The 27,268-nt window shown below is 47.5% G+C and overlaps 3 protein-coding genes across 4 annotated transcripts; 1 reads left to right on the forward strand and 2 right to left on the reverse strand.

The window, feature by feature from the left end:
• Positions 1-916: 916 nt before the first annotated feature.
• On the reverse strand, positions 917-7,635 carry selenbp1 (selenium binding protein 1). 2 transcript variants are annotated; one of them, XR_013935644.1, is made up of 13 exons: positions 7,055-7,139; positions 5,573-5,626; positions 4,748-4,860; positions 4,482-4,667; positions 4,031-4,151; positions 3,537-3,719; positions 3,258-3,439; positions 2,597-2,675; positions 2,382-2,503; positions 2,203-2,295; positions 1,915-2,033; positions 1,408-1,785; positions 917-1,039 (listed from the first exon to the last, which is right to left on the reverse strand). XR_013935644.1 is itself a non-coding variant. In XM_080472043.1 (12 exons), the coding sequence occupies exons 1-12, from the start codon at positions 7,056-7,058 to the stop codon at positions 1,623-1,625; spliced, it is 1,419 nt and encodes a 472-aa protein (XP_080328169.1). In that variant the 5' UTR covers positions 7,059-7,635; the 3' UTR covers positions 917-1,622. The 2 variants fall into 2 exon arrangements, 1 of the variants encoding a protein (XP_080328169.1); XM_080472043.1 differs by having other exon boundaries at positions 917-1,785; positions 7,055-7,635.
• Positions 7,636-11,040: 3,405 nt separating this feature from the next.
• pogzb (pogo transposable element derived with ZNF domain b) lies at positions 11,041-21,175 on the reverse strand (the record flags this gene model as incomplete). The annotated part of the gene is made up of 18 exons (XM_080472036.1): positions 11,041-13,485; positions 14,400-14,436; positions 14,528-16,150; positions 16,669-16,781; positions 16,869-16,922; positions 17,056-17,202; positions 17,279-17,481; positions 17,565-17,699; positions 17,820-17,966; positions 18,211-18,311; positions 19,433-19,584; positions 19,675-19,864; positions 19,977-20,081; positions 20,156-20,314; positions 20,395-20,488; positions 20,607-20,794; positions 20,909-20,989; positions 21,061-21,175. The coding sequence occupies 18 exons, from the start codon at positions 21,173-21,175 to the stop codon at positions 11,622-11,624; spliced, it is 5,508 nt and encodes a 1,835-aa protein (XP_080328162.1). The 3' UTR covers positions 11,041-11,621.
• Positions 21,176-21,752: 577 nt separating this feature from the next.
• Positions 21,753-25,997, forward strand: LOC308114837 (retinol dehydrogenase 12). The gene is made up of 8 exons (XM_080472050.1): positions 21,753-22,287; positions 23,890-24,017; positions 24,205-24,339; positions 24,573-24,764; positions 24,849-25,010; positions 25,092-25,211; positions 25,286-25,490; positions 25,630-25,997. Exons 2-8 carry the CDS (start codon positions 23,891-23,893, stop codon positions 25,733-25,735), a joined length of 1,047 nt encoding a protein of 348 aa, XP_080328176.1. The 5' UTR covers positions 21,753-22,287; position 23,890; the 3' UTR covers positions 25,736-25,997.
• The last annotated feature ends 1,271 nt before the right edge of the window (positions 25,998-27,268 follow it).

Here is a 27,268-nt window from a genome sequence, read left to right on the forward strand (position 1 = left end):
GGTTATGAGGCCCCCTCCCCATGGGGAGGGGCCCCCACAATCAGCCCAGGACTCTGGAGAGATTTAACAGTCTGGTTGGTTCTGGGAGGGACTCTGAGTTCATCTAACAGCTGGAGGAAGTCGAGGGGGACGGAGATGTCTGGGCTTCTTTGGTCTCTACACTGCCACTGTGACCTCATATAGACAAAGAAGGAACAAAGATAATCATGTATAAATCATTAGACATTACAATACATCTCTATGCTCATCCAATTTTTTGGTTCTTTCAAAGCTTCAGAATTTTTTTAAATTGGCTAGTTTAGATTAATGCCTAACAGAAATCAAGCAAACGTTAAACTACAATTACCTTCAGTCAACAAGAAAACTGAAGCTCTGACAAGTTGATCCCAGACTTCAGCTTTTTAGACTCCAGATAAATCCGGTCTTAAACATTTGTTTGTCCCTTGGACAGTTCAATGTGGTTTGAGCTTCACTCCAAACTGCTGGTTAGGAACTGATTTTATCATCTGAGAAATATCTCTAAACTCAGAGTGCTTATGTCTTCTGGTTTGGATTTTTGTCACAGTCTTTTCACATGTCTAAACAAATCAGCTTTGGACTCTATTCAGACTGGCCAAAATGCTGCAGGAAGACCACACACTTAACAGATCAGAAGCTCTTAATTAACTTAGAGTTCTGTGTTGCATTGTGTGAACTATATAGATTAAATTGAATTTAATATTATGAAGAAATTGTTCCTGGTAGGACCCTGTGCTGCTTCGTCTCTCTGGATCAGTTTGACCTCCACAAACTGTTGAACTGTGAAAGAGAAGTGTTCTGTTTTTTTTTTCCATGCTGCCATGGTTCAGTGTTCTGTTGCACCGTCTCAGGTTTTATTGCTGATTAGTCGGCGTGTTACATAAACACTTGACCAGTCAAACTTTCAAGCTTTTATTTATAAGTGAAGGAAATTAAACATTTGTGACACAAGCAGTGAAATCATCGCATGGCACCCCCTGCAGCCCACAGGTGGACACAGCTGATTGGTCGAGTTCAGGATCTGAATAAAAACAAAAACAGATTTAAAATGGATTCCTTAATTTCCAGATGATTCTGTTCAAAAGAAGAAAGAAAGACTTTTTAAGGGATGCACCAATATCACTTTTATACAGGATGAGTAACGAGTGCTGTTAATGAGTGTGTCAGTCCTACTTTAATTATATGTAGTGTGTAGCATGGTGTGTGAGCAACGAAACACTTTACTATCTTTCCTCTCCTCCACATATATTGGCAGAACATAATTGCCAGTTTGTTTTACTTTTGTCGTTCTCATTAATATTAAAGAATCTCAAAACCGTGGACATGGCTTGTCCTCTCTTGTCTACCGACTGCTGATGTTACTGATTCATGACGTCACATAAGACTCACTGGGTTGTATCAGGGAGCTTTCACAAGTACGAGTATTCGGTGTAGTATTGGTTCCGAAACTGGTTTTGCATCGGTGCATCCCGAATTTATTTTCTCCACCAGTTCACAAACATTGAGAAAAAAAAAAAGTTTTTATGGTTTTTGAAGGAAAACTGAATCAAAATAAGAGCCAATCAGGTGGTAGATATCAGAGGAGCTGCGCTCTGATTGTTGGATCACAGCCAGATGTCGGAAGTACAGTCTCCTCCCGGATATCTCAGCTCGTGAGCCAGAGCCGGACCACCGGGTTCCTTCCCGAAGTCCACCAGGAAGTCCTCGTTCACAGACAGACCGCCACGATCCGAGTCCACGTCGATCTGCATCATGACCGAGCCCTCCCTGAGCACAGAGACCGCCACACGGTGAAGACATGGTGATACGGTGAAGACAAACACTAAAGACATGTCTATACTGTGAAGACATGCTTAACGCATGCCAACAGATGGAACCGGGCTCTTGGGTCACTACCTCATCATGTCGGGGTAAAACTGTTTGTCCCAGCCGCTGTACAGAGACGTGGTCACATAAAGTCTGCGTCCGTCCAGACTGAGCTGCAACATCTGAGGACTCCCAGGGACACGCTTCCCCTGAGACAGACAGTCAGATTCAATTAAATTCAACTAAACACAACTATATTTATATAGTACCAGACACAAGACAGTCACCTGAAGACACTTTTACAGAGAAAAACTCAACAATTCCACATGAGACAGACAGACACGTGAAACACAGATAGGTCGACTCCGGTCGGATTACCTTGATGATGCGGGGGTTGGGCTGTTGCTGTTTCTCCGGATCTTCTAGGACTTTGACAGGTCCATCATTGAGAAGACTTCCTCCCAAGAAGATCTGTAAGAAACAAACTGGTGAGCTTTCTGACTCTTACACCTCACCTGTTTCGACAGCACCAGAGTACAGGTAAGTTTGCGTCACACCTGGCCGACCAATTTGGGATTCCTCCGGTCTGTGATGTCATACTGTCTGATGTCACCGTGGAGCCAGTTACTGAAGTAGAGGAAACGATCGTCCAGGGAAATCAGGATGTCAGTGATGAGACCTGCACAGGTGAGACAGAGGAGACACAGAGGTGAGACAGACACAAGAGACACACAGGTGAGACACACAGGTGAAAGACAAAGGTGAGACTGACCGGGCATCTCAGGTAACATCCAACCTTCCACCTTCTTGTTTGGAACACTGATGACCTTCTCTGCTTCCCACAGTCCTTTCTGAAACAGAAAACGGGTTTGGTGTTCTGGATGGCCTGTAAGGTACACAGCATTTCTTACAGGCTCTAGATCTGTCCCACGGTCTGGTTCTGGATCTGGTGCAGAAAAAACCTCTTTCAGGTAAAGGGGTGAAATTTTACTGGACCGTCCAACTAAACTGTTCTCCACTTTCACCATTGGCCACACAGATACACCGTTCCTCAGAGCCTCAAGAAACCTGGATCATCACCTGGACATTATCGTCTCACCATTTATCTAAAAATGATTCACTGGAAGGAAGTTGGTCATGAAGGACACCAGCAAGTGTCCGTTTTCACCGAGGTAACACCCAAAATCAAACCTTCACATTGGTGGTCAAGAGTTGGGACAATCCGCAACGATCCAATGATGACGAGAACCTTTTCCAGGATGTTCCTTCAGAGTAAACCTGGCCTGGATGAGGTCCTGATGGTCCAGAAGATCTTGACCCACCATTGTCAACATCATCAGTGCAGAGACATCCTCATTTCTTTCGGGTGAAAATGGTGTCTGCAGCCAGAACTCGATGGGACAGTCTCTGTGTGTAGAACGGGCGGTACTAACCGGTGTTTTGTAAAATCTGAAGACATTACTCTTCAGGGCACATCCCACATATCCCTCGGTGGCATCCGGGTCATGGAGGAACCGGATTTCTAGGGGAATGGCCCCTTCTGGACCCATATCAATAGTCTGCAGCTTCCTGTGGGTAGTCCAGTCCCACACATGAAGACGGCTCCCGTAATGACCTGAGACAGGATGAAGAAGGACCAGTAAGCAGCCAGAGCAGAACCTTTGAACCCTCCAAAAATATAACCTGAACCTGGACCCCCTCAGCTCCTTCACCTTCTTCGACATGAGCCGGATTGAATCCGTCCAGCAGAGCTTTGGGTGCGCCCCACTCAGTGCTCATCATCACGTTGTGTCGAGGTTGGTACCAGAAGTCATAGCCAAACGGCGCCGCTTCACCCGGGTGCTCCCAGTTCCCGATCACCTCGAACGTCTCACCATCCAGCAGAACGAAGCCACCTGATTGGACGAGAGCAGGTTTTGCTTTCAGGAAGTGAAAAACTCTTTTTCAGCCAGCAAGACAACGGCTCTTCATTACAAGGGAGTCATTCTGTTTTGTGTTGAATCATCCTCCCTTTGAAGAAGTCCAGAATACAAGTCTGTCCCTGACGGCCAACTTTTTCTATCTTTGTTTAACACAGACGAAAAACTAAATAAAGATAGAAAAAAAACACGCGTCAACATTTAGACATTGCAGCCTTCGACCTTCATAAATAAGGCTGTCGGTCATGATCTATGAGAGGAGGTCCAATGAAGGAGGAGATTCTTACCTTTGCCATTGCCTGAGGGGTCTCCCATGCAGCTGATCATGATCTGACCGCTGCCCAGACAGTGGCTCGTGTGAGGATTGGCCAGGCCGCACTTAAAGTACAAGTCCACTGGCTCCACCATCTGCACACCACAACAACAACAAGATGACAGGAGAGCAATGAGACTACAACGGCACAATACAATGACAGGACAACAATAAGACAGTAATGAGAATGTAACAAGAGGAAAACTCAACAACAAGGCAACAACACAACCCTATCACAAAAACACGTGAAAAATAACAAAACAACACACAACATCCACAGACAGACAACAGATATACAATAATACCAGAAGACCACAGCTCTGGTTTTGTTTTAAATCAAAGTAGCTTCACAACAAAAACTCTGACGGGGTGTCAGCTCAAGCTCAACTAAAGACACACACACACACACACACGCGCACACACACCTTGTGGAGCCGCGGTGCTCGTGGATCGGTTCCCACGTCGATCACGTAGACCCGGGAGGACACGAGGGATGGCAGGATGAGACGGTTTCGGCTTTTTGAGGCGTCCCCAAAACAGCTGCTGCAGGCATTCCAGCCCGAGTGATGGAGCTCGTCTTTAACGTTCAGCATCTCCAGCCGGTGCACCACCTGTGGGGGGCGGACGACCACTGGTAGAAGAACGCACCACGTCTGGATGAATGCAGCGCTCTGATTGGCTCAGAGCTTACCTGGCAATAGGTTGGGGAGGAGGGCAGGACGTCCACCGTGGCCAGGTAGTCCGGTCGGATCGTGCCGGTGTTACGGTAAATACAGGGCAGGTAGACAATCTCCTCCCTCGGACCTTCAGAGGAGAAGAACAAGAACCTGATCAGGTCTGAGCTACGACTGGTCACACTGACAGAGGGGGCGGGTCTTCAGAGACATTACATGCTTTCTGTGTGTGTGTGTGTGTGTGTGTGTGTGTTGCTATTACAATATATTATTACAACTTTGTTCATGTAATAAGTTCACAACTTTGTTTCCAGAAATATTCAAAGTGGTGGACCTGCACACTAACATATAAGTCTGGGATTTGTTATGTTATCTCGGTTAGTGGAAATAAGAAAGATGTTTATTTATTCATTTATTTATTTATTTATTTATTTGCTAAACTTAGAGGGAAACAGCATTCACTCAATACTAAAAGTTATGAAAATAGTCTTTGAATTGTGTGTTGGGTCTATATAAATTCCATGGTTTGCTATGAATAAAAAAGCATCACAAGCCTCAGTCTGAAGTAGAAAAAGTAGAAAAAAATGTATCACAATAAATTACAGAAAATTGTGCAACTGATTCGTTTTTCATAAATTTTTTTCTTCGATTTTTAAATCGATTAACAGCACTGAAATTAAGACAAACACTCTCAGAGATAAACAAAGCGAGTCAGAAGTCACCTGGGTACAGTCTGAAGAGGGAAACAAGTAGGTACCAGGTACAAGTAGAGGTACAGCCACACACAGTTACAGCTACACACATAGAGTTACAGTTACATACCCACACACAGTGACACTCACCCTTCATGGCCTCCAGTGGGCTGCGGTATCCCGGTCCACATCCTGAACAGCTGGCTGAGAGAGATAAAAGAGGTCAAAGGTCAGATGGAAGTCAGACACAGGGATCAACCTCAAAAAGGTCAAAGGTCAGATGGAGGTCAGATACAAGAAGTGACTAAAAACTGTATGTGCTACTCTATGTAGTTGTTGTTGCTTACATCCTGGGTGTAGTTGCTGTGTACCTGCAGTGTGCGCAGTTGTCTGGCCGAGGTAATTTTTTCTTTTTACTTTTTTGCATCGGTTTGTGTCGTTATTACTGAGATGTTTATTAAAATTTTCTGAGCAGTTAAAGTGCTGCGTTAATAAATCAGAAGCTGACTCAATCAACAAGACGATGAGCAGATTGCAGCATTCCTGAGAACTCCCAACAATCACTGTTACGTAACACACACACACACACACACACACACACACACACACACACACACACACACACACACACACACACGCACACGCAGCTTAAAGGAGCAGGCCACTGGTTTTATTGCACCGAAACTTTCACCTGCTTCCAAAGGAGGTCGTGTGATCCTCGATGTAAATGATTATTCCCTCTGGTTCAGCCTGCAGCCACATTTACAGCGTGGCACCACTACTCTGACAGTTTCAGCCAGCCAGCCAGACAAAACACACACACACACACACACACACACACACACACACACCCACACACACACACACCTCCACACATACACACACACAGGGTTAGAGTAGAACATCAGTGTCTTGTTAACTTAGTTAGTTTTGCTAGATACTCTTGGTACTTTAGTTACTTTAAGTTGCATACCGCTGCTGATTACTGAGACTCCATTGGCTGAGCCGGATGGGAGGTCTCCTTTTTAGGTTACTGTGTTGTTTTTAAGCTGTGAAGCACTTTGGTCACCATCCGGACTGTTAACAGGGCTATATGAATGAACTTGATGAATTGATTGAACGCACACTCTATACTCTGTGAGTGCAACACAGTAGCGCGCGCACACACACACACACACACACACACACACACACACACACACACACACACACACACACAGGCAGCTTAAAGGAGCAGGCCGCTGGTTTTATTGCACCGAAACTTTCACCTGCTTCCAAAGGAGGTCGTGTGATCCTCGATGTAAATGATTATTCCCTCTGGTTCAGCTTGCAGCCACATTTACAGCGTGGCACCACTAGTCTGACAGTTAAAAGGGCTATATGAATGAACTTTGATGAATTGATTGAATGCACACACTATACTCTGTTTGTGAGTGCAACAGAGTAACACACACACACACAGTACTGCAAACACACAGAATAACACAGCAAAGCATACACACACACATGCACACACACACACACACACACACACACACACACACACACACACACACACACACACACACACACACACACACACACACACACACACAGTGCTGCAAACACACAGAGTAAAACACACACACTCACCCATGTCTGAGTGTCCGTCCTACTGGTCCAACTCTTGTGGTCTGGACACCCTGGGACCAAATTCTGAGACAAAACCCTGCAGGTTGGAAAACAGCCAATCACAGCCGGGGGGCGGAGCTTACAGTCCTCATGAACAAGTTACATGAACATTAACCATCTGACACACTTTCACAGCCAAGGCAGGAAGCCGATAGATAAACAGGACCCCCCCCACCCCCCCACACACATACACACACTGGATTCTATGAACTAGAACGACAGTCTCACTCGGGGCCTGGAGGGCCACAGCCCTGCACGTTTTCCACGTCTCCCTTCTTTCACACGCTTGAATGTCATGATGGCTTCATCACCACGTTCAGCACAAAGCCTTTTCACGAGCTGCTCACTACAATCAGTCATGCTGAAGCAGGGAGGTGGAAAACCTGCAAGGCTTTCGACACCCCTGAACTATGAGGACATTTTTTTTCTCCAAATCATCTTTTAAAGAGAATGAAGATATGACAGCCGTCCAAAACAAAATCCATTTGAGCTTTCTGTCCGCAACGGAATCCGAAACACCAAATCTAACTTCAGAGCGTATCGTGAGAACCGAAGATAATATCTGCTTGGCTCCACCTATAACAGAAGTGGTGTTTGCCAGGAAGAACCTATTCTTTTGTGAGGACAATAATCACACAGTACGCAGCCAAAGATATTCATTAGAGTGACTATCTGGTCGAACATCATTATCTGGAACAAGTCAACATTCAACTTGAGGGACTGGTTTGTGTATCGCTGTGCCCCAACAAGTATCACTGCGATACAAATTGCCTTTCATCAACACCCTTTGATGCGTTGTTATGAAGCCAAACATTGACAGATTACACATGCATAAGTCTGTAAACTCAAAAATAGAACATTTAGAAAAGTCTTGTAGGATTCAGTCACTTACGTTTTGGACGCAGCGAATAACCACGTCAACCTGTTTCGCATTGTTTGCATAGCATGTTTGCAAGCACGTTGGCCAGTCTTATCTTCTGAATATGGCCTCCAAAATGTCTCATGACAGCTGTGAACTCGTTGGCAGACCACTGTCCTTTTTGGGTCCATCTGTGTTTTCAGTCAGTGCCGGGAAAAAAAAAAAGAGAAAAATCCAGGGGGGAAATAAAATATGTGATTTGAAGATTTAATAACAACAAAGAAGTTGTCACTTGGAACAACTAAATTAAATTATGTGTGTGACTGGCAAATCCCCAAAGTATCTGTCTGATTATCTACAACTCATTTGAAAATCTTTGAACTGTAAGAAAAATTAATGGACCCAATAAAACCTGCGTTGAGCCATGTGTAAGTGAACCTTTATCAAGGACACCAGATATAAAAAGACGCGGCAGGCTGCACACGGGAGGCCGAGTTAGGACTACTAGTCTAGTCTTATCGTCTCCCCCCCTGCTTCCTCTCCTCTTGTCACCCTCCAACAATCAAACATGGGCGTTTCCTGTGGCGACGTCTGTTCTCATTCTATGCGTCCATGCACTTTCTATACCGCTGCATCCGGCGCAGGGTCAAGGGTCGCCAGAGCTGATCCCGGCTCGCCAAGGGTGAGGGCAGGGTACATCGTGGACAGGTCGCCGGGCCGTCACAGGGCAAACACAGAGAGACCGCCAACCACACGTTCACACCTCGGGGCAATTTAACCTCACATGCATGCTTTTGGACCGTTTTTTTGAAGACAACCTGAATCCCACAGCAGAGGCGTTAATCCTGGAATTATAAATAAATAAACAGATGTAGCACTGAGCTCAGATAAAGTCATTATAGTGGATGACTTGAACATTCATGTAGATGTTGACAATGACAGTTAAAACAATTGCATTTAGTTAATCATTAGACGCGATTGTCTCTCGGCAGAAGGTGAATAAACTCACTCATTATTTTAATGACAGCCTTGATGTTGTTCTCAGTTATAGTATGGGCATTGGTCAATGGGTTTCCCTGAGAGCCGTCTGTTGTCAGATCACTTCCTGAAATGGTTTGAGTTTACGTTAACTGGTTTTACAGCATCTGAGAAGACATTGAAATGTGGAGATGTCTGTCGGGCAATGCTGTGACCAAGTTTAGTGAAATAATGCATCAATGTTTGTTTATTATATCAAATTTTGTTGTTGTATTGTGGCTTTTTATTGTTGTGCTGTGGCCTTTTGTTGTTGTATTGTGGCTTTTTATTGTTGTGTTGTGGCTTTTGTTGTTGTTTTGTGGCTTTTGTTGTTGTTTTGTGGCCTTTTGTTATGTTGTGGCTTTTTGTTGTTGTTTTGGTGCTTGTTGTTGTTGTGTTATGGCTTTTTGCTGTTGTGTTGTGCTGTTGGCCCTTCTGGGCCACCGTACCTTCTTAATAGAAGAAAACAAAGTCCCAAGCCACCAAGAAGATCGAAGTTGTCCTTAACCGGACAACTTCAACAACGATGTTGAGGTCTTACAAGATCACAGGTTGATCTGTTGAACTGAACTTTTATTACATTTTATTCAGCAGAACCTTAGTTTTTGAACTCGCATATGACAAGGATGGTAAGCAGTTTATGTTGATCGTTTTTCTCTGAATCTGATATTGTTAAAAGGATTAGTGGAATTTAAGACTTCTGTCACATCATAATGTGGCTGAATACCCGACCTTTCTGTTTTTCTTTGTTAACATTAGAGACTTTTATATAATCCTACCCTCAATTTATTTCGTAATGACACTTGTAACACAGCTGTTTCCTCAGGCTGTTGCTGGCAATAATCGTGGACCCAAGTGTATTTTTCTTTTTGGCTGTTGCGCAATTTAATCGCCCGTGGGTGGAGTTTAGGAACTTGAATCTAAGTTAAACAATCTCGGGAGAACGATCGATTTGTCATTGGGGAGGGCTTTAAACTAGTCTTAGATTACATCTAGTACCGTAACCCTCCTGCCTCATGTTTTTTTAATACATACTGTCTGTGAAGAGACTAAGTAGGAGGTAAGTAGTCTTATTTTTCTTCTCCATTCTACCTGGGGGCGTGGCTCCATTTCAATATGATGGATTTGCCTAATTTTCAAACTTCTTCAGCCTTCTTCAAATTTCCTTCAAACCTTCACCAGTTTAAACCATTCAACTTTTAAAACATCCACCTTTTTAAACTCTTAAAAAAATCTCTTTAAACTTTTTCATATCTTTTAAACTCTACATGTTCACAATACTTTCACCTGGAGACTTCATTTAACTTTTATAATGTTGCCTCACCTGTCCACTGTTCAGATGTGAAAACATCTTTCTTAGCTTCTGCCAATTTTAACCTATTAGCCTTTAAGTGTGATAACGTCTGACGGCTGGAGGTCATCTCCATGGTAACACACACACACACACACATAGATATATATATATACCCAATAAAACTTAATTTCACCATCTATTGTTGTACTTTAATATATTTCTATGAGAATTATGTTTTATCATGAAATTATATATGTTCACATAAAATTAATTGGTATTTTTAATTAGTGAAACATTTATATATCTAAATGCGATTTTACTAAATTGACACGTTTAATCATTTAGTTGTCTATTTAGCCTACGGAGTAAAAAAAATACATTCAAATTACAACGCCTACATTGTTCCTGCAAATTGTCCATCTAGTGTGGTGTGTATCCTGACCGAATGGCTACACACACACACACACACACACACAATGAGCAGAGATTATGGTGTGTGTTGTGGGTCCTCCTGGGAGGTGGTCTAAGGGGCCAATGGCTAACAATAACATTCCCATTCCTGTTTAAGTTTCAGGCCCAAAAAAAAAAAACTGTTCAGTGAGCACAGAAGTGCAGGGAGGACAAAAACCACCGCAAGTCCATCAGAAACCGTAAGAACTAACGAGACCATCAGCGAAAACACGGTCTCATGGGGTCCACCAGACTCTATTGAAGAGTCTATTAGAATCGTAGTTTTCATTTTTAACTCATTGAACTGATTTCAGTTTTGGACACATTTTAACTGCAGGTTTTATTTTCTTTTATTTGTAAAGTTTTCTAAACAACATAGTCACATTTCACGACCGCATGCAGGGGCTTCCCCCAGACAGCCAATCACAGACCTCAGTGGTTCACTACCATGCTCACAGCCCTCTTGCTTCTGATTGGCTGGTCAGGAGTTGGGGGCCCTATTCCCCCATTGGCTGCTGAACATTTTTCTCTTCTGCTGTTCTTAATAACTTGACATCCAAGCAGGTGCGATTATTTAAAGTAAAAAAAATTAATTTGTTAACAGGCGAATCAACGAAAACATTTTTAAAAAGTGAAAAGAAAAAAAAGAAAAATACAAATCACCATAAATTATGTTGTAAATCAAATTAATGACTTTTATGCAAGTTTCAGCTTGAGAAGAAAACTCAAAAGTTTTAAGGAACATCTCCCAACTTGAGTGTTTTTTTTATTTTTTATTAACATTATATACAAAAATCTTTCTAGTTCTCATTTGTGAGGCAGCAGTTTTGCCGGTGTCCACCAGGTGCTGCTAAAACCCACCTGACAAGGTCTCTGAAAACAGCAGCAATCCAAAAAGTCCTGTCCTTTCAGCTCTCATCGTCCTCTGCTGCTTCCGTCCGGCTCTTTACTGTCAACTTCCACTCGTCTCCCACCTCCTCTCCAATAACGATCCGGGTCTCTCGTCGCTCCTTGCTCACCTCCATCTGCTCCTCCTCTGCCTCTTTCGCCTCATGTTCTTCTTCCTCCTCGCTGTCTTCTGCTATCTTGGCTTCCTCTTTCCCATCTTCCTTCTCATCTTTAACTTTTGCCTCATCTACTCTGCTTTTCATGTTCAAACTCTCTTGCGCCTCCTTCTGGTTCTCACCTTCCTCTTTCACCTCCTCCTGGGTCTCTGTCTCCCGTCTGTCTTCTTTCACCTCCGTCACTCCGAATTGTTTTTCCTCAGGTGCCTCCACAGCATCTCCTTGTTGCTCCTCTATGTCGTCGTCGTTCTCCAGTTCCAGCAGGTCTGGTGAATCGGAAGCATCAGAACCGAGCAGGCTCTCTGTCAGAGTCGTGAGGAGTTCCAACTGAGCCTCCTCTGGTTTTTGACTGATTGTTCCCTCTTGCGTCTCCACCTCTTTGAGCCCTGGCGCGAGCGCCGTCAGCTCGAAGGACTTCTTCAAAAGATGAGGAACTGTATGGAAGTGCGTCAGGGCTTCAACCACCCAGTCCACCAGCAGCTGGGCCACATTGGCCTGGAGTTGGTGGGGCAGCACCTCCTGCAACGCTTTGGGGTTCCCAGCTGTGAACTTTGACCAGCGAGACAGCAGGAGGCGCTGCAGCACAGGCTTCATACAGACATCCAGGGGCTGCAGGCTGAAAGAGCAGCCCCCTGGGATGACTGCTGGCAGGGTTCCTACGGTGCTGATGGAGGTAAGGAACTGATCTCCCAGGTGTTCCCGATGCCGATCCAGGACCAGCATGGACTTGCGGGGCCGAGTCGGTCCAGCCATGAGTTGCAGCCAAACCTTCTTTGTCCAGACGTCCAGCATCTCCTCCAACTGCACATTCTCCGCACTGACTTCCAGCAGGACCGTCTCAGGCAGGGTTCTGTTCCCCAGTGAGCTGCTCGTCAGAACCAGAGCCGGCAGCATGGTGCCCTCAGCCAGGACGGTCAGGTACACAGTGATTAGAGGCAATGAGCCGGTGAACTCCAGAGCCTGCGACCGCCGAGACTTGTCCTGGATCAATCTGAAGTCCACAAAAACACACAGCTCGTCCATAGCAGCCACTGCGCTTTCTGGCAGCTGGTGGACATGGATGACCTTTTGGATGAACTCCCTGAAAGACCCAACTTTGGCCTCCAGAAATGGCGGCAGGACGCGGCTTAATGTGGGCGCTCTGCCAACGCTCCAGGGTCCAAGCCGGTGCTGCAGCAGGAAGCTGACCGCCCAGTCGTACGAGATGCGAAAGGAGTCACTGAAGCTGCCCTTTTTCTTCAGCATGGAGGCTTTGTGGAAGAGGCTGCTCTCTGTAATGGGAAGCTGCTGCTCACGCATGGACAGGACCCAGGACACCATCCGGGCCACGCCGTCCTCGTTGTGCTCCTGCTCACTCGGTGTCAAGTGTCTCTTCGCCTCCTTCAGCCAGGACCGGATGAGCTGCGTCTCCGTGGAGAAGAACCTGGAGGCTGGGTGGAGACCGTCACACAGAGCAAACAGGGTGACCCGCAACTTACGGGCGCTCATAGAGTCCTCTCGCTCCTTGGGGATAGCAGAAGGCCGGGCGCAGCTGATAGCTGCTGGCGCTGTGTTTTTCACATCAACTGGAAGTTCCTCCTGCAAAGCTTTGGTGTCTTCAGCGTCATCCAGGTCCTTCAGTCTGTCTTCATCAGAAAAGTCCAGGTCCTCCACTGGAGCCATGGTTTGGTCCACATCATCCTCCACCTCGTCCACCTCAATCAGCCCACTGCAACAGATCAGCCACAATCAGCAGGACGGCAAACACACACTGCAAACGCCACACAGATAGTCCCTAAGTCCCTGAACGCTGTCCTCGTTCTCCTCAGGTATCAGACATGAAGCCAGCAGCGATTGATTCACCTGCTCACGACATCAAACCATAAGAAGATTTTTGGTCACAACTACAGTACGCGTTCCATAATGACGCCGAAAATATTTCCACTTCTGGCGGCCGACGTTCTCCCCCTTTCCTAAAATTTTGTTTAGATTTTACTCCAGTAGTTCTGAACCATCTGGCCATCTTTATATTCTTTAAAATTGGGATTGTACAGACGGGGATACCTCCTGCCACGAGCGCTCAGTAGGCGTCCGTTGTTCGTTGTTCTGGCGTAAGCGTGGTCGGAGTGCACAGTCTGCGCGGTCCCAAAAATTGGGCTGCACGCGGTTGACCGCAGAGGGGTCCGCACGGACCCTCGCGCACATGGGTGGATGACGGTATTTTTGTCACATGGACCAACGCGGACCCTGCGGACATGCGGAAAGTATGAATTGATCTAAAATAGCAAATCTTAAAAAAATGTTTAACTTTAATAAAACACTAATTGACCGATACTTCTGCTTCAGAGGAGTGAGGGTTTAGAGAGTCATGTGTCATTCTGCACTGATAAGACAATTTTCCCCCCAATGTATTGGGGAACACATTTCCACAATTCCAGGTGGAACGTCACCTGAAGATCCAGCTGAAAAACTATTCTGATTGAGAGGACAGAGCTGCGTTCTGGAGTCTGAACCACTTATACTGAAACAACCACTGAAAACCAGGTGCAATGACCTAAGACATCCTGATGTGTATTGGTACTGACTCCGCCCACAAACTGTCCAACTCCATCTCCCCCTGTGACCCCATAGTCAATTGTTTACCTGATCCGATCCTTCAGGAAGCCCACTTTTATGGATCCTGGAAAAAAGCAACACACACAAACACACTACATTAATAAAACAGGTGGTTTCAGGGGTCAGGACAGTCTGTGTGTGTGTCTATGTGAGACCTTTGCCACGGGGGTACATGCCATGGTACTCCCAGAAGCAGTTGGGCTGTTTGCACAGGTTGGCCTTGCAGGCACTACACCCATACACGGTCTCGCGTCGCAAGTTCTTCAGGTTGCAGACTTTGCACCTCCTTGGCATGCTGCTGATCTTGGCCAAGTGGTGTCTCTGCTTGGAAGACTCCTCTTCAGTCTTCACCCGCCGAGAGGTGGCGATCTCCATTGTCTCAAAATACTTCTGGGCACACTTGGCCAGCTGATTTCCCAGACGTATGCGGAAGCTGACCTGTGTGAACAGACCATCCTGCACCCATGAAGGCGGGTTCTCCTTGCGGCTCTCTCGCAGCACGATGAAGGCGTTTACAATGCTCAGGTTGATCAGGAACCAGAAGAGGCTCCGCCAGTGCCTGTCCTGAGTGATCCCTCCCAGAGGGTTGCAGGCCAGCAGCTGCTTGCAGATGTCAACACCTCGCATGTTCTCCTGCAGGAGGCGGAAAGCCATGGGCCGGTCGATGGGGTCCAGCTTGCCCACTTTGGACTGAGACCTCCTCCAGACGGTGTCAGCATCACCCGGAGCAGAGTTGGTCGACAAGCAGCCCATTTCTTTGGTGTCCCTCCACCGAGTGGCCAGCAGGGGGCCATACTGCCTCTGGACGTAGTCCCCGGGTTTCTCTAGCTGGCCCTCCTCCCACAGCTGTGGGGGCAGGATGGAGCTGGGTGGGGGGAAGGAGCTGGAGGCGTAGATGCCCTGATCCAGGAGCTTCTGCATGAGCGGCACAGAGGTGAGTGTGCTGGCCAGGTAGAGCTGGTGGTGTTTGTCCTCCAGATCCTTCACCAGCTCCGGCACCACGGTGAAGCCCGGCTCCTGGCCCACCCGCTGTTCCGCCTGGATGAAGAAGCGGTGACAGTATCCAGACTTGGAGTCACAGAGGAGCCACACCTGAGGCTGGGTCTTGGGGCCAGCCTTGGCAGCGCCATTCTCCTCCTCCAGGCTGGGCAACAACGCCCGGTCGATGGTCAGGCAGCAGTTCGGCCGGTAGGCATTCCACATGGCCCTGCCCAGGATATTCAGCATGGGTCTGAAGATATGCAGAGAGTCTGTGGGGACCTCAGTGCCGCGGTGCTCGTCAGTGGTGAAGCTGCCCATGCGAATGTTGGCAGCAATCTGGTTGAAGCGTTTAAAACTCATGGCTCGGTAGAAGGTGTAGCTGTTATCGTAATGACTCCAGGACCAGTAGTGTGCTGGGTTGGGGAGGTTCTGAATCCCCATGAGAACCACTAGACCGATGAAACCTTTGATCTCGTGAGTGGTGACGGGGATCCAAGTGGAGGAGGAGGGGCCTAGAAAGTGGGAAATCTTGGCGTGGGCATTGGTCTCATTGGTGATCAGTTCCACAAGCGCCGTCGGAAACATCAGGTTGAAGAAGTCGATAGCATCGCTGTTCTTGGACAGGCTGAGGTGAGGTCCGCTGGGCTCTCTGAATTTGACGACTGTCTCAGGGTTGTCCTCCGGTTCCTTCCAACTATTCACAGACCTCCAGGACGAGCTTGATGAGTCCAGAATCTGGTCCTGGGGAGTCCGCTGCTCTTGACTCTGGCAGAACTCAATGTCCCGTTCACCATAGGCTGAAACAGGAGAAGGAAAATAAGTAAACGTTCAAGCTAGCCCCACCTGATTTTAGTGTTTCAAAACCTCCAGAATCCAAAACATTGACCAATGAAAGACTAAAAATGACCAAAGAGCACAAAACCTGCATCATCGGTTAATAGCAGGAAACCCAACCAGTTCAGAACATGATCTGGCACCACTGCAGCCCTGAAGCCAGCGGATCTCAAAACAAATCTCATCACATGTTCTACATGATTCCAGGATGGCTCCAGTGAATGGTACAGATGTTTTTCGTCACGTTCAAAACTGAAGTGTTTCAGATGTGAAAGGTCAGCACAGCGTGTGTGTATCAAGACATTCAGTTCAAATGGCCTCAGTTATATAAACACATGAACTCCCAGTGGTGTGTCTGATTTACGATGTTGGAGAGCAGCAAAAACAAGAACCGATCCAGCAACTTCTGGAAGTCACGCTGCATGCACACATGCAGGGACCAACGCAAACACTGAGTGGAGCCGTGGTTGTGTAGTCTTACTCTTGCGGAAGCAGGTGGCGCTGTAGTGCATCGGGTTGAACAGCAGGTGATTGGCCATCTGATCTGCAGTCTGAGGCCGGAAATCACAGAGAGAGCAACGTAACAGGAACACACTGCAGAAATCAACACACAACAGCGTCAGATACACTTCAGAAACACAACAGACGAACGGCACGGGTTGTACAGTTGTGTGTTCTCACCATGGAGGAGGCAGTTTGTGCAGAGTTTTATCTTTGTTGTGTCGTACGTGGTGGCTGCAGTAGCAAAACAAGTGAAGTCATCAAATGCAGTTGAATGACGGAATACTGGGATTCTACGACTACACAACTAAGAGTGTACCTGCAGTATTAAACACCTGTAAGAAGCACTCATCTACTGGTTACTCACTGGATCATGTGTGCAGCGTAGGCACGGGAGCAGCAGCTGCTGTAGGGACACAGCATACAGTGGACGTGAGTGGGATAGTGAGCGGGCAGGTCGGAGGCGTCGGTCCCACACTCCAAACACAGCAGGCGGTCGTCACCAGTCCAAGTCCTGCAGGAGAGTTGGACAGAGCGGGTCAGCGTCAGCACAGGAGAGCCCTCATGTGTGGACCGAGGTCCCGGCTCACCTGTGAACATTGAGCCCACGGCCGATTGGTTTCTTGGTTGGAGATCGTGGTGACCTGGAGTTGGGGCTGTTCTTGTGGATTGGTGGCCTCTGGACCTCTGTCTTGATGTTGATAGGCTGGATGAGGGAGGAGGGACTCTGGAGGAGGCGGCCCGGTGATGATTGGACGGGACGTCGGAGCTTCCCATATGTCCTGATGGTCACCTGTGGACGACAGGAGGACAGAGCTCAAACGCTGAATGAGGAGTGGTCTGACTGAAGGGTGGACGGTCGTGGACGGAGCTGACCTTTGACCCTGGTGGCAGGCCCTCCAGCCGAGCAGGGCGGCGGAAGCTGCGGTGGTTCTCCAGTTTGTGCTGCATTTTGTCCTTCAAGAGGACGAACTGCAGACGGCATCTGTTACAGTGGAAGGCATGGTTCTTCTGAGGGGACACACACCAGACAAACCAGATAAGACTGTGTGTGTGTGTGTGTGTGTGTGTGTGTGTGTGTGTGTGTGTGTGTGTGTGTGTGTGAACGAGTTTCTGTATTTCTGTATGTACCTGGTGTCTCAGTATGTGCTGCTGGTAGAAAACTGAGTTTCTGGTGATTTTCAGGCAGAAGACACACAGCAGAAAGCGGTTGTCTCGGTGGAAGCTGGCAAAGTGCTGCAGGACGTTGGAGTAGAAGGACGAGCGGTACGAACACACCTGTGAGAAGGGTTAGAACGCCTGAGTTCACACTGTCAAGAGCCACCAAAGCTTAGAGGTCAGAGGTTGGGTTAACACTTTGTAATGGAGTTCACAACATCTCCGCAGAAGCTTCAGACGATCTGATGTGATGGAATCCACCAGAGGGCGCTCTAAGAATTCACTGTACTGACCTGCCGACCAGTCACAAAATTTTAAATCTGTTTTTAAAGAAATGACGGCCCCAGTCAGAGGTCAGACTCACCTGGCAGCTGTATGGCATCTCGCCCGGTTTGTGATTGGTCTTCATATGGTTCAGGAAAGACGGCTCGTTCTCAAACGCCCACTCACAAATACGACAAATAGCTGAGAAGGAGACAGGGGGTCTATGGTCAGCACACAAGACAATGGGTAGCAGCAAGTGGACCGTAAATGGAATACATAAAAAGGAAAAGAATACAGTCAAATAAGTGTGTGTGTGTGTGTGGGGGGGGGGGGGTCCCTCTGCACTTCAGCCTCCTGAGCAGGTACAATCTGCTCTGATCCTCCTTGTAAAGTGCAGTAGTGTTTTCTGTCCAGTTTATTAAATCAGGTGAACACCCAGGTACTCTTAAGATGCCGCCATCTTAATGTCTATTCCCTGGCTGTTCACTGGTGTTGTAGGAGTGTCTTCCCCCGAGGAGATAAACCACCAGCTCATTGGTTTTCCCTGCATTGATCTGGAGGGGGGTTCCTCCTGCACCAGTCTACAAAGTCCTGCAGACAACTGTGTCATTTCATTTTTTCCATGTATTTGTTTATTGAGATGGGACAGTGCATATTAATAAACAAGTCATCTCCTCATGAGGTTACTGTAAATATGCCGGATTTAGCACAAGGTTAACATCCATCAGTTGTCCCACATAAAACCATACAAGGTTACAAACATAAAAAAACCAATAAAAAAACTATGGGAAAACAAAGACATGGAAGATAAAATATTACTTCGTAAAAACCTACTAGAAAGTGCAAATATTAAAGTGTCAGTAGTCTGACATCAGTAAAGTGCCATTTATTTTTTTATATATTTTAAAGTGCATGTTTTTCATAGTGGTCACAAGTTTGGTTGTTGATCAGCCAGATCTTGTACTGTTTTTTTTTAAAAACGACAAAGTTGGAGCTTTCTCGGGATAACTGGAGGAGTTATAGTATTCCAGTTTCTGCAACCTTCTAACAAATAAGGCATTCTGGGCAAAAGAGGACTTTCTAAATTTAATTTCACAATCACCCGTTAGTTGACCTGGTATTAGTAAGAGTATTTCTTTTATTAATAAAATCCCGTAGAGGGGTGTCTGACACAGTCCCGAGACCTCACATACTGCGGACAGTTTCTGAGTTAGTCCAGGATCCACAAACAGTCTTCTGGGTTGTGTGTGTGAGGAAAACACCTGCTGAGGCTGAAAGCAGCGGTGTATGTGTGTGTGTGTGTGTGTGTGTGTGTGTCTTACAGGAGGAGTAGGCGGGGCCGTGCACCTGGTCCTGGTGCATCTGCAGCTGATCCTGACCTGAAAACTGTCGGTAACAGAACCTGCATGACTTCTTGTCATCAGAAGAACTTCTAGCGATCTGCTCCGTGTGCAGGAGCATGTGCTGCATCAACCTACACAAACACACTGAAGTCAAAAACAACAACCAAACACCGTGTTCAGGTGCAGGCGCGCGGCGGCGCTGCGTTGGGGTGTGGACCCACCTCAGGTTGTTCTCCGCCAGGAGACCGCAGGTCTGACAGGTGAATTTGGAGGTCTTCAGTCCCAGAGGAGGTGGTCTCCTCAGACTCAGGTCTCCTTCAAACGTCCCGTAATAGAACTCCTCCACGCTCATCACCACCCGGGTGGAGTCAGAAGTCAGGGTGCTGGAGGAGACCACCGAGGATGGAGCAGCTACGCACACACACACACACACACACAGGGTTAGAGTAGAACATCAGTGCCTTGTTAACTTAGTTACTTTTGCGCGATACTCTCGGTACTTTAGTTACTTTCAGTTGCATACCACTGCTGATTACTGAGACTCCATTGGCTGAGCCGGACGGGAGGGCAGGAGAACCACCCAGCTTCAGGGGTTTGGCTCCGCCCACCTGGGTCATGTGTAGGTTAACTGGAGGAGAAGAAAGAAGTTGGTCAGTGTGACCACATCCCTCGCCATTCCCACCCTTCCCATAGGTGACTGACCGGCCCCCGACGTGGTGGTGCAGATGGTCAGAGTTTTGGGGAGCTGCATGGTGGAGAAGGCTGAGCCTCCTGCTGGTCTGGCCTGGATGGTCTGGCCCTGGGAGAGGACCGGGGACACGCCCATGCTGGGCCGAACCAGCTGACCCAATGCCGAGGATGCTGCGGGCAACACAAGACGGCAGAGGTGAGTTCAGGAGTGTGACGGAGCGTAGGATTTCTTACCGTTGAGATCAACTTACACTGAAAGAGCGTGAGTGGCTGCACCGTCTGACCAGGCTGCAGGTTCAACACCAGCGGGCCACCCGAGTTCATCATCGTTTGCATGGGGAAGCCCTACAAGAAAGACTCATTCTCAATAAATATCAAAGGTCCTGAATGAATATAACACATGAGTTGTTAACAAAAGCGTCCGTTTGAAATATATATCGGGAAGTATATGTCCTCCTCCTACTTGTGTGGTCAGGAGGAAGGGCTGCCTGTTTCCTGTCCCGGGAGCTGCTGGGAGCAGAAACGCTCCACTTGCGGTCTGCGTCAGGATGAGGGGGGGACCCTGAGCCACAACCGGCTGGCCCGAGGACATCGTGGGGGGACGGGAAGACACCAGAGAGGAGGAGACGAGCTGCATGGCAGGAGACGAAGCTGAGAAGCAACAAAACAGACAAGTCTGAATGTTTGTGTCACTGAAGATCTTTGTGAAGAATGCAGAGAGCGGGAAACATGCACACACACACGCATGCACACACAAACACACACCTGGAGGTGCAAGTGTGATGGGCGTCGCTGTCCTGGAGGGCGGAGTCTCGGAGGGAGGTCGAGGAGAAGGAAAGTCTTCAACTGCAGAAACAGACAGATGTTAGTCATTGAGTGTGTGTGTGTGTGTGTCTCTCTCTCTCTCTCTCTCTCACCTGGCTCTCCGTACAAGTCCATATAGTCATCGTCATCTTCCTCCACGCTGTCGTCCACCTGCTGCCATGGCTCCAGCTCCTCCTCCTCACACTCCATGAACAACTCGGTGTCCATGTTGCTACAGAAACGATCATTACACACAGTTGCAAGTTCAGTCAGGTATTAGAGGCAAACATGCTCGGTCACATCAAACTCAAACGTCCTCAGGGTACAGCTGACCTCATGTGTGTCCATAAAGTCAACATCACCTTCAGAATAATTTCTGTTATTTGCATGAACAGCAGAAATTATGAATATGTTTGTTCTTTTTTTAAATAAAGTTTTGTTTTACTTTCTGAGACAAGCTGCAGAAAATCTTTCAAAAAAACTTCAATCATTTCATTGATTAAACATTTTAAAACAAATGCTGTTCACAAACTAAATAAGACAACAAGTACCGAAAAAGCAAAATAACAAAAGTACTAGAGTACTTTTTCAAATCATTATTGGTCACTGTGTGAAATGTTTAGATGAACACATTTTGTTGAATAAAGTCTTAGTTGTTTGAACTACCCATGTAACTTGAGTTTAAATAAAGATTTATACAAAGCGTCGGGCTGCAGTACTAGTAGCGGCCAAAGGGGGCGGTCGACCACTGCCTCTGCACCCCAGACTTTCTCTCTTTTTAAAGCCGCATGAGGTGCTTCTCTTCCGGCGGGAAGAAGCCTTTTGTCCGGGCAGTTCAGCTGACACAGCTGGGCCCGGCTGGAGGAACGGAGTCGGGTCGAAGCCGGACTGGAACCCCGTGCAGCTGCAGCCGCGGGGCTCCAGTTCGGCTCCGATGGGACCCCCGATCTGCCTGGGTGATCCGCCCTGCCTGTGCCGGAGTCTCACGGATGGGACCGGGCCGGGCCGGTTCCGGTCTTACCTACTGCCGGGGCTGGGCGGTGCAGCGCGGACGGGTTCGCTCGGTTCTACGGCACACACGCTCCGGTTCGACGGGTTGAGGCGGGTCTTCCTCTTGTTTCTGATTTCGAACTCACCGATTGGCCGAAACTACACCAACGTCACTTCCCAGTACAGCAGCGCAGTCTGTGATTGGTCGGACTCAGACGTTTCTGCGGAGATGCTGCCGCAGGTTTTGACGCTCGCGGCAATGCGACGGCCCGCGAGCCGCCGCTGAACCGCGCTGTGGTGACAGACGACGCTCTGCATCACCGCGCCGCTGAGTGGCCCGCCCCTTGAAGGTGCGCCGCCATCTTGTTTTTGTTGCTTATTGAAGGGGCGGAGCCAGGCTTTGACGTGTCTTGGCAAACTACAATTCACAAGTAGATCAAGAAGAAATACAAGAGCAAGCAACAAGTAAACAACACAACTAATAACCCAACAAACAAGGAAACAATACAACAAAGAAATATTACAACTAAAAAAACAACACCACAAGCAAGCAATGCAACAAATAAACAAGACAAGCAAACAACGCAACTAACAAGGAAACAACACAACTAACGAGGAAACAACACAACAAACCAGGGAACAATACAACAAATAAACAACACAACAGGTAAACAAAACAACAAATAAACTGCAACAAATGCGAAAACAATGCAACTAACGACACAAGACAACAAACAAACAACACCACAAACAAAGCCAAAACCTTTTTCAAAACTGAGGTGGCATGGTTTGGTTCGTAGAGCGTCTCCCACTCAGAAGGTTGCAGGTTCAATTCCCATCTCGCCCAGTCAACATGCCAAAGTGTCCTTGGACAAGACACTGAACCCCAAACTTCTCCCATTGGATGGACAGTGCCTTGCATAGCAGCTGCCTCCAATGGTGTGTGAGTGTGAATGGGTGAATGTGATGGACTATGTAAAGCACGTTGGGGCTGCTCACACAGATGTAAGGCACTATATAAGTGAAATACATTTACTTTGAAATGTTGTGAAAACAGGACTTAAACCGAGGCACCATAGAAAATGGTCCAGGGTGGCCTGAACCAGCCCTAACTTTAATAAATAGAAACATTTTGAGTCTTAAGTTGAATGTATTGAATATTGCTAATGCTGCGATCAAATTTAGAGGGGTCATATTATGCTAAATTCCCTTTCTAATGGTTTTCCAACAGTAATAATTGTCCCCATACCTGGAAATGACAACCCAGAAGTGAACAGTCATCTCTCTCCCTGGCTTGTTTCAGTTATTTCAAAGAAGTGTCTGTGCCAAAGATATAAGGGGTTTAGCCAATCCCAATTAAGGTAGGCCCTCTCTTCGACCCTCCCACAATTAGGCAGCTCTCCTCTGGCACATGGCACCACGAGAAGAAGTACTTCCTCCTCTTCCCAAGATGGGCATGTGTGGGTGGAGCCAGTTCAGCTCACACAGACAGCAGATTCTGAATGCAGCTCCTATGATCCAATATTCAAATAGAGGGAAATCAAGGAAAAGCTGGATTTTGGGGGAAATAAAATTTGAATACAACGTTTTTGGACCAACGAGACCATGTGAAAGTGTTGAAAAGCTGTAGAATATTACCCCTTTAAGGAAATAATTCAACAATCAGTGGTGTTGACCAAGTGATGGACTGCACACAGTTGACTGGGATCAGATCTGAGACTCTGAGCTGGACAAAGAGGTGTAGAAGACCTTGTCACCTGTGTATGTGTGACATCACAGGACGTAAGACCCCGTCTGTGACGTCACAGGACATTACACACACACACATTGCATGGTGGCTGATGTCTCTGGTTGATCCCCGTCCTCTCAGGAGTTGATAATCTGCTGTAATCTGTTAATCTGTTGGGCTCTGTGCTGGCCGGGCTCGGCTCTCAGTCTGCTCTCACCTGCAGGATGAAGGACTCGGGGGGATTCCTGGTGCTGCCGTGGTCCAGCAGTGGCGCCACCGCAGACCCGGGAGAAGAGAACCGGACCGGACTGCTGCTGAGATGTGGAGCAATGTTGGGCCTCAGTCTGATCTGTAAGTGTGTGTGTTCCTGTGTGGGTGTACTATGTCTGTGCATGTTCTTATGTGTGTGTGTGTGTGTGTGTGTGTGTGTGTGTGTGTGTGTGTGTGTGTGTGTGTGTGTGTGTGTGTGTGTGTGTGTGTGTGTGTGTGTGTGTGTGTGTGTGTGTTACTATGGGTGTGTAACTTACTGTGTGTGTAGGTTTTGCAGTGTTGAGGAGGTGGATAGCTGGAGGAGTGTGTCGTTGTTCAGTTCGTCTGGATGGAAAGACCGTTTTGATCACTGGAGCCAACACCGGCATCGGCAAAGAGACGAGCAGAGACCTGGCAGGCCGAGGTGAGAGTTCTGTTCCCATCCTATCAACCACAACAACTGCAACTATCACCACGACAACCAGTGCAAAGTTTTCTCAAGTAAAAGACATTTAAGAACTAGTTCTGGAGACTTTGCTCACAGTCTGTCCGTCTCACTCTTAATCAGCATGGTAACCAGAGCAGCTGATTGGAAGGCTGGACATTCTCTGTCTGAGTTTCATTTAAAGTCACAGTTGTGTTTGTTTTGCTGACCAGGAGCGCGGGTTGTGATGGCCTGCAGAGATCTGACCCGAGCAGAGCGGGCGGCCGAGGAGATCCGGCAGTCAACAGGTAACGGAAACGTGGTGATCAGACACCTGGACCTGTCCTCGCTGTACTCGGTCAGACAGTTCGCCAAAGACTTCTTGGACAGTGAGGACAGACTGGACATCTTGATCAACAATGCAGGTCAGTTCACCTGTCTGTCTGTCAGTCTGTCTCTCTGTCTGTCTGTCCTCTCACTTGTCTGTGCTCTCACCTGTCTGTCTGCAGGAGTGATGATGTGTCCAAAGTGGCTGACAGAAGACGGCTTCGAGACTCAGCTGGCCGTCAATCATCTGGGTCACTTTCTATTGACAAATCTACTGCTACCAAAGCTGAGGAGCTCCGCCCCCAGCCGCGTGGTCAACGTGTCGTCCATTGCACACCGCGGAGGTACGACAACTGACCCATGACCCTTTGTCTTCTGAGATTTCCGTGATGTCGGTCAGTGATTCGTGTCCTTTGATTCTTCAGGTCGTATCGACTTTGACGATCTGTTCTTCAGCAGAAGGCCTTACAGCGCTCTGGAGAGCTACAGACAGAGCAAACTGGCCAATGTGCTGTTCACAAGTGAATTCACCCGGCGACTCAAAGGTCAGCACAAACACCAAAGAATACTCAAGAGACACCCAACCCTCGCTCTGACTCCGCTCTGCCTCGTGCCTCAGGTTCTGGAGTGACGTCTTACTCGCTGCACCCCGGAGTGATCCGCACTGAGCTGGGTCGACATGTGGAGGGCTGGTTCCCCCTGCTGGGGGCGGTGCTGAGGCTGCCGTCGCTGATGCTCATGAAGACACCATGGCAGGGCTGCCAGACTACCATCTACTGCGCGGTGACACCAGGACTGGAAGACCGAAGTGGGAAATATTTCAGGTAGGAGGCGGGGCCAGGACAGGTAATACTTCAGGTCAGAGATGGGGCCAGGACAGGTAATACTTCAAAGAAGGGGGCGGAGCCAGGACAGATCTTCAAAAGGAAGAAAAATAAGTATGTGCGGTGTTTGTGTTTGCAGTGACTGTGCGGAGCAGCAGGTGGCGCCAGAGGGTCGGGACGAGGTAACGGCCAGGAAGCTGTGGGAGGAGAGTGCGCGACTGGTGGGATTAAAGGAAACATGCTGAACTGCAGCGCCTCTTCAGGACGGAAATGACCAGTGTAGTAATTCCAATACTTTCAGCGTGCGATCAATCTCCACCAACTAGAGTCCGACTGTCAGGTTATGGCGTGTGTAGCTTCACTCTTCAAGCTAAAAGCAACATGTTTCTATTGAGGCTCTGAAGAAGACGCTTTTTTGTGCTGTCCATCTTTACTTACCTAATGTGGCTGAGTTGCATCCTGATGATCCCGAAACAATAAAACCTCTTCAAACCCTCACAAGCAGCCGATCAGCTGTCGACCCTGGTTGCTTATTAACACTTGGGTGAGGAATCGAACAGTTGAGCAAAAACATTGAGGAGAAGGAGAACTAAGGACGTACTTTTTAGCCAAACATTAGAATTCAAAGACAAATGGCCTCTCCTCCTCCACAGAACATAAGACATCACCAACAGCCCACTTAGACTTTGAACCGAGCCTTCTGGAGTTCTTTTATTGCTGGTAACCACACAACCAGTTGATCTGGTTTATTCATGACAGCCAGATGGCCAACTTCACAGATCAGATAAAAAGTTAATAGGAGTGCATCCTGTTTTCTATCATTATTATTATAATTTTTTTTACATAGGTTCAAATATGAACATCGAATGAGCTTAATAACCACGTTCTCAAACCTCAAACAGAGCAGCTAGTCGAACACTGAATGTTTCAGGCTTAGACGGAAACACACACATTTGATGAACTGCCTTATTCCCTAATGTCTGGCAGTGAGTATCGTCCCAGCACAGACCTCCTCAATGACCCCGTTGATCAGCAGGACAGACGTGATGTTAACTGAATGTCTTAGTGTCCAATGACGTTCCAGCCACCGTCAGCAGGTGACCCAGTTTAGTGCAACCAGCTCTTCTGACACTGGTCCCCAGACGAGCACTTCTTAAGTAAAGCTAAGTCGCCATTCTTTGGAAGTAGAGAAATAAAAGCCCGTTGACAAGATGCTAGAGGAGAACTGTTCTGAGGACCTCCAGGAGGACTTGATGAAAGTCCGAGCCAATAAAGGTCTTAAGACGCTCAAAGACGTCTGTGGTGGAGCCATCAATCCCTGGTGCCCTGAGTGAAAGCTGTGGTTCTTTCTTCCAGGGTCAGTTCACGGTTTAGGACAGCTCGTGCTAACTCGGTTCCGCAAAGAAAGCTTGTAGTGTCAGCTGAAACAGAAATTGTAAAATGTGTTTACATCACAGTGTCAAACAGGGATAACACGAAACAATTCAAACGATGAGTGATGTGGTGGATCAAATAACCTTGGAATCTATTGGTTTCCATGGTGACCAATGTCTCGTTGGCAAAGGTATGCGCTCTACCGAGTGCACATTCTCATTTCGGAATTTTTTTTTGGGGGGGGGGGTGTTCCGTGATCTCTCCAGATGAAAAAAGAAAGAGTCCGGGGCGTCCATGTTCTACAGCTGGATTAACCAAGACCTGCCAGGAGCTCCTTTTACTCTTTCATGCAGGAGACATTTAACTCCCAGCTTCCTCTCCTGCAGCTGTTGGCCTGTGGTCAG

The sequence above is a fragment of the Lipophrys pholis genome (genome assembly GCF_963383615.2).
Source record: "Lipophrys pholis genome assembly, chromosome: 9".
Lineage (NCBI taxonomy): Eukaryota > Metazoa > Chordata > Actinopteri > Blenniiformes > Blenniidae > Lipophrys > Lipophrys pholis.